Source organism: Panthera uncia, assembly GCF_023721935.1.
Source record: "Panthera uncia isolate 11264 chromosome B3 unlocalized genomic scaffold, Puncia_PCG_1.0 HiC_scaffold_1, whole genome shotgun sequence".
Classification (NCBI taxonomy): Eukaryota; Metazoa; Chordata; class Mammalia; order Carnivora; family Felidae; genus Panthera; species Panthera uncia.
In genome coordinates this window covers 7,917,459-7,924,562 of record NW_026057582.1, presented here as the reverse complement: position 1 = coordinate 7,924,562, position 7,104 = coordinate 7,917,459, and the positions used below count along the sequence as shown (strand labels likewise).

The following is a 7,104-nucleotide window of genomic DNA, read 5'->3' as shown; positions in this document are numbered from 1 at the left end:
TGTGAATGTGGGTGAGGGAGTGTGAGTGGTGGTGTGAGGGTGTGTGTATGAGGGTATGTGAGCGACTGTGTGTGTGTGTGTGTGAGCAAGTATGTGTGTAACAGGGTGCGAGTGTTAGCGAGTGCGTGTGTGTGAGCGAGTATACGTGTGTGTGTGAGTGTGAGCGAGTGTGTGTGAAAGTGTGTGTGAGTGTGTGAGCGAGTATGTGTGTGTGAGCGAGTGTGTGTGTGAGTGTGGGTGTGTGAGCGAGTATGTGTGTGTACATGAGTGTGTGAATGTGGGTGAGGGAGTGTGAGTGTGAGTGAGTGGTGTGAGGGTGTGTGTGTGAGGGTATGTGAGCGACTGTGTGTGTGTGTGTGTGTGTGTGAGCAAGTATGTGTGTAAGCGGGTGTGTGAGTGTTAGCGAGTGTGTGTGTGTGTGTGAGTGTTAGCGAGTATACGTGTGAGTGTGAGTGTGTGCGTGTGTGCGTGTGCGCGCGTCTGGGGGTGGAGGCGGCAAGCCATTTAGGCCAGCGCCATCTCCAGTCCTGCGCCCAGAGCATTGTCATGGAAATACACCTTCTGCGGTTGTTTTTTTTTGGTTTTGGTGTGTTTTGTCATATGACCATTTAAACAGTTTTTTCTAACGTTGATTTATTTTTGAGGGACAGACAGAGACAGAGGGCGAGTGGGGCGGGGACCGAGAGAGAGAGAGAGAGAGAGAGAGAGAGACGGGGGAGGACACGGAATCCAAATCCGAAACGGCCTGCGGGGTCTAAGCCGTCCGCACAGAGCGCGACGCGGGGCTCGAACCCGCGAGCCGAGAGCTCGTGACCTGAGCCGAAGTCGGACGCTAACCCGCCCGAGCCGATTTTTGGAAGGTGCCCAGGGTCTTTTGCTTGGTGTAAATAATACCGGTAACAAAACCCAGCCGTCGCCAGTAGTAGTGATGATACGCAGCCCTGGCAGCGTGTGACAGTGTGGCACGCACGCGCCAGCCTTGGGATTACATTGGACTTCGCTCCGCTTACCCACGTGACCCGCTGGTCGGCCTCCTTCACCCTCCCGACTCCCCAGATCACCGAGTCCTCCCTATTCTGCCTCCTAAAATCGCGCGCACATCCGTCCACAGCTCCTCACTCGCTCACTTACCCTCACGCACTCGCCCTCACACACACCCTCACACACTCACACACACCCTCACACCCCCACTCACTCACACTCCCTCTCACACTCACATAACCCTCGCATGCATTCACACACTCACGTACACATGCGCACACTTGCCCTCACACACGTGCGCGCTCACCGTCACATGCACACACGCACACACTCACACCCCCACTCACTCACACTCCCTCACACACTCCCATACACCCTCACACGCATTCACACTTACGTACACATGCGCACACTTGCCCTCACACACTCACGTGCGCACTCACCGTCACATTCGCACACTCACGCACACACACCCACTCACACCTTCACACTCACGCACACTCGCACTCCCTCACATACTCATGCACACCCTCACCCTCACACACTGACGCACACACTTGCCCCTACACGCTTATGAGCACACACCCTCACACTCACACATACTCACACTCTCACACTTCGTCACACACTCACACCCTCACCCTCACATACTGACACACACACTTGCCCCTACACGCTCATGCGCACACACCCACTCACGCACACACACCCTCACACTCACGCATACTCACACTCTCACACTCCGTCACACCCTCACCCTCACACACATTCACACACTGATGCACACACTTGCCCTTACTCGCTCACGCGCACACACCCTCATCCACACACACGCACACGCTCTCACACTCACACTCCCTCACACTCACACACATTCACACACATACGCACACCCTCGCGCACACGCTCGCACACTCTGCTCGGACACATCTGCTATTCCCCGATGTGCTTAACCAACGCATCATCAGGCGTCTGGGCGGCTCAGTCAGTAGAACGTCTGACTTCAGCTTGAGGTTCGGGAGTTCGAGCCCCGACACCGGCTTGCCGCTGCCAGCCTGTCCGCGCCGAGCCTGCTTCGGGGCCTCTGCCCCCCTGTCTCTGCCCCTCCCCACTTGCGCTCTCCCCCAAATAAATAAATATTAAAACAACAAACAACGCATCATCCGAGTCAATAACCTCCTCACTTGCTTGGAGTCTTTCCTAAAAGTCATCTTTCCCCTGAGGACTTTCCTGGGCACCATAGCTGAAGTGTCAACCCCCTGGGGCGCCTGGGCGGCTCAGTCGGTTAAGCGTCCGACTTCCGCTCGGCTCGTGATCTCACGGTCCGTGAGTTCGAGCCCCGCGTGGTCGGGCTCTGTGCCGACGGCTCGGAGCCCGGAACCTGCTTGGGATTCTGTGTCTCCCTCTCCCTCTGCCCGTCCCCCACTTGTGCTCTCTCTCTTTCAAAAATAAATACACGTTAAAAAAAAAACAAAATAAAATAAAATTTCAACCCTGCCAGTCCCCACACATGTCATATCCCCTCTTACACTTTTGCTTTTAAAGACTTTCTTTTTCAGTAACCTCTGCACCCAATGTGGGGCTCGAACTCACAACCCCGAGATCAAGAGTCTCACGCTCCACGGACTGAACCAGCCAGGCGCTCCCCCCCTTCCCTTTTATACCTTTTAACTTCCTTCTTTGCACGTATTCTAATGGACTATATTATTTTACACATTTATCTTGTTTATGGTCTTCTCCCTGCGTAGAATTTAAATTACGTGAGGACGAGGATTTTGGTCTATGTTGTTCGCTACTCTATTTCCATAGCAGACACTCAACAAATATTTGTGGAAGGAAGGGGCAGTGGGAGGAAGGATGTCCTTATGGACACGTGCTTGGGTGCCTGATTATCTCCTCAGCTTGAACGCCCGAATTTTGGTAGGCGAGACTATACCTGGTCCAATTGTTGATACTTCTAAACTACCTTCCAGCAAGGGTAAAGCAGGGCACACGTTGTCTACCAGCCTGCTTTCCTACACCTCTTCCAGCTCTGCTTTCTCAATTTTGCTCCCAAAGTATCAATCTGATAAACAAAGCCCCCGGCTCCCGGCTCTCACGTCCATTTCTGTGATCAGAGCTTTACCAGCTTTTCCGAGGCAGCTGGCATCGGTCTCTCGTAAGTCGCGTGTCTTCTCTGCCCACGTTGGGGCTGTGTGTCCCTTTCTGAGTGTTTCGCAACGACAGCCGGCGAGAAGGCAGTGTGATGGGAGCAGGAACGGCCTCGGGAGACAACGGTGTGTGTCCCGAGCTGTGTGCTGCGAGAGCCCACATTCCGCTCCTTCTGGTACGTATGTGACTCTGCACAAGCCACTCTGTGCCTCAGTGTCTCCATCTGTAAGACGGGGGTGAGGACAGTGCCGGCTTCATACAGCCGCGGGGGTGACGAAAGAGTCCGTTTATGTAGAAGAACACGGCCAATGCCTGGCAAATTCCATGCATCTCACGATAGCCTACCTTTTTTTTTTTTTTTTTTTTTAGGTTTATTTGTTTTGAGAGAGATGCGTGTGTATATGTGAGTGTGCATGCGTGAGCCAGGGAAGGGCAGAGAGGAGGAGACAGAGACGCCCAAGCAGGCTCCATGCTGTCAGCACAGAGCCTGACTCGAGGCTCGATCCCACTGACTGTGAGATGGTGACCTGAGCTGAAATCAAGAGTTGGACGCTTAACTGACTGAGCCCCCCAGGCTCCCCCTGTGATAGCCTAGCTTTTTATGCTACGTTGCAAATAGTTTTGCTCATCATTTATCTTTTGACAGCCTGTATGGTGTTTCTTCTGGACATAAGGAAGTTTTATGTTTGCATGTAGTCAAATCCATCAATCTTTTTCCCGTGTTGGTTTCTGGATTTGCTGTCTTGCTGGGAAAGACTCTTTTTGAACAAATAATATCAGTTAGGACTCTTTATCTTGCAAGTGACAGAAAAGCAAACTGAAAATGGCTTAGAAACTAAAAAAAAAAAAAACAAAAACTTATGGAAAAAAAAGAAATAAAAAAACGTACGGGTTTACCTAACAGAAAAGTCCAGGGGTAGGGCTGGCTTCAGGCAAGGCTTGATAGAGCTGCTCAGATGATGTCACCAGGGACCTGGGGTCCTTGTCTCTGCTCTGCCTTCCACATTGCTGATGTGTTTATCCTTAATTAAGGCTCATAACCAGGAGGCGGGCTGGACTGATGGGCTTAAGTCCCACTGAAACCACCATGCTAAGACGGGACGTTTCTCAAAGGAAACCTGGAATTACTATTCCCAAGAGAGGGGGGAACGGTATGGTGAGCGAGGAATAACGGGCATCCACCAGACGAGTACCTTCTAGACCTATTAGCACTCCTGTGATTCTTTCCTTCGTCCCTTCCTTCCTACCCTCCCACGCTTATCTAGGCATCTAGGAATTACCTTGATCTAAGAAGTGGCTTAAGGATCCGGTTTATTATTTTCTGGATTACTAAGCGGTTGTGGTAACACCAGTTACATCTTTTCTCTGCTGTTTCAAATGCCATCTTTATGATAACGTGGTGAACACTTACAGCAACATCTATCGTGTTCTAAAGTACTCCAGGACGAGTTGGGTGGAAATGCTCTCCCCTTTCTGTTTACCCCAACCCCCCAATGTTCTGTTTGTAGAATAAACGACTAGAGGAAGTGAAAAGAGAAGAAAGAGAATTATTAGAGGCCCAGTCGATTCCCCTGAGAAACTATTTAATGACCCACGTGATGCCAACACTTATGCAGGGTCTGAATGAATGTTGTAAGGTCCGACCGGATGATCCTGTTGATTTTCTGGTAAGAGATTTTTTTTATAAGCTTTTTAAAAATGTTTATTATTTTTTTATTTTTTTAAATGTCAGCACGGAGCCCGGTTTGGGGCTCGAACCCACAAACTGTGAGATCATGACCTGAGCCAAAGTCGGACACTTAATTGACTAAACCACCCAGGCGCCCTTTTCTTTATTTTTGAGAAAGCGAGAGAGAGCAAGGGAGGGACAGAGAGGGGATGGGGAGAGAATCCCAAGCAGACCTCTCACTGTCAGCACAGAGCCCGACATGGAGCTTGATCTCACAAACTGTGAGATCATGATCTGAGCTAAAACCAAGAGTCAGACACTTAACTGACTGAGCCACCCAGGAGCCCCTATAGTAAGATTTTATTACTCATTTGAGAGTAAAGATTTAGGTACTTTTATTTTTATTTATTTTATTATTATTTTTATGTTTTATTTATTTTTGAGAGAGAGAGAGAGAGAGAGAGAGAGAGAGAGAGAAACGGAGTGTGAGCAGGGGAAGGGCAGAGAGAGAGGGAGACACAGAATCCGAAGCAGGCTCCAGGCTCTGAGCTCTGAGCTGTCAGCACAGAGCCCGATGCGGGGCTCGAACTCACAAACCGTGAATCATGACCTGAGCCGAAGTCGATGCTTAACCGACTGAGCCACCCAGGCGCCCCTTTGTACTTTTATTTTTAAATCGTAATCATTAGTAGCAATGTCTTCCAAATTGTTGACTTGTCTTTTTTTCTTTCTTTCAATTATAGGCAGAGTATCTCTTCAAGAACAATCCTGAAATACAGTGAAACTTTACAGATCGCGTATGATATACCTTTATGGAGTTAGAGTTTAACATTGTAATTTGAAAAATTTGCTTTAAAAAAAAATGCGTTTCGTTTTTGGAAAGTTCCTTGTCTTCCCCACAAGCAAATACTTTATTACGTAGAAGCATTATAAAAAGCTGTATGGCAACGAGTGACATCATTAAAGAACTTTATTTGAAAGGTAAATGATAAAGTCTGCATAGCTCATGGGACAAATACTGATTTTATATTGTATTCATAGTCAAGGTATTCTGCACACTTGGATGTACGGTATGCTTTGTTGACTCACACTTTGTCAGATGTGATTGGTTTCCACTGGGTTAATTTCTGAGTTCGGGGTCAGTTTCCCAGGCAATGAGTCAGAGAGAGAATGATAAGCCTCTTGGTAGAAAAATTCCCGTAACAGAATGAATAATCCTAATATTTGTGGTAATTAAAAGCCGCCGAGTATGTTCAACAAACTTTACAATGCAGGCATAGGCAATCAAGCCCTATGGTCTTTTCCAGCTTGAAAAGCCCTGTAATTTCCAGAATGACACGGAATGAGAAAATTAAACTAATCAACTAGGTTTATTTTAATGGAGTATATTTCGTCTCTTTAAATAACGTAACCTGGGGGCGCCTGGGTGGCTCAGTCGGTTGAGCATCTGACTTCGGCTCGGGTCATGATCTCACGGTTCGTGGTTTGAGTCCTTCCTGCATTTGGTTCCATGCTGTCAACACAGAGCCCTCTTCAGATCTTCTGTCCCCCGTTCTCTCTGTGCTCCTCCCCCGCTCATTCTCTCCCTCTCTCTCTCTCTCTCTCTCTCTGAAAAGAAAGAAACTGAAATAGATCTACATATATAATGTAGTCTGAATATAACTGCACTTTTTTTTTTGAGGTAAAATACACACAACATAAAATATACCATCGTGACCACTTAAAAGTGTACAATTCGGGGGCGCCTGAGTGGCTCAGTTGGTTAAGCCTCCCGACTCTTGATTTCGGCTCGGGTCGGGATCTCTCGGTCGTGAGATCAAGCCCCGCCTCAGGCTTTGCGCTGAGAGTGTGGCGCCTGTTGGGATTCTCTCCCTCTGCCTCTCCCCACCCCTCTCAAAGATAAATAAATAAACTTTAAAGCATACAGTTCAGTGGCACTAAGCACATTCACTATGTCTGTTCCATGAAAGGGAGGTGTGTGCAAAACGACCTCCGAAGCCCAAAGGGCCAGGAAGACGGAAGAAAAAGGCTGACAAATCGAGCTTGATAAGAAATGGCTTATTAGGGGGACTTGCCAGACTCCAGCTCCAGCAGGTCCAGGGGTTCCCCAAGGATGAACGGGCGTCGGCAAAAAAGTGAAAAAAAAAAAAATAAAACAAAAATAAAAACGGACACAGACCACAGCAGTGCGGGGAACTGGCCGCTTTATTGTGGCAAACGTGGCATTATGTTTGTTCGCAATTTCCTTGTAGCGTCATCTATGTTTTCTGGCATTACCTGATTCTAAAAATGTTCCTACGTGT

The 7,104-nt window shown here is 48.5% G+C and overlaps 1 protein-coding gene and 1 long non-coding RNA gene across 2 annotated transcripts in view; both read left to right on the top strand.

Moving 5' to 3' along the window:
* LOC125909193 (uncharacterized) overlaps positions 1 to 578 on the top strand; it is a 1,124-nt gene extending 546 nt beyond the window's left edge. The window contains exon 2 of the long non-coding RNA XR_007453599.1: positions 307 to 578. This is a non-coding gene — a long non-coding RNA (uncharacterized LOC125909193). The remainder of the gene's footprint in view (positions 1 to 306) is intronic.
* The window catches only part of AK7 (adenylate kinase 7), a 71,462-nt gene extending 65,282 nt beyond the window's left edge, over positions 1 to 6,180 (top strand). Inside the window, exons 18-19 of the mRNA XM_049611977.1 lie at positions 4,641 to 4,799; positions 5,545 to 6,180. Of these exons, the coding sequence (XP_049467934.1) occupies positions 4,641 to 4,799; positions 5,545 to 5,583 (198 nt within the window). The 3' untranslated portion in view covers positions 5,584 to 6,180. The remainder of the gene's footprint in view (positions 1 to 4,640; positions 4,800 to 5,544) is intronic.
* Positions 6,181 to 7,104: the final 924 nt, after the last annotated feature.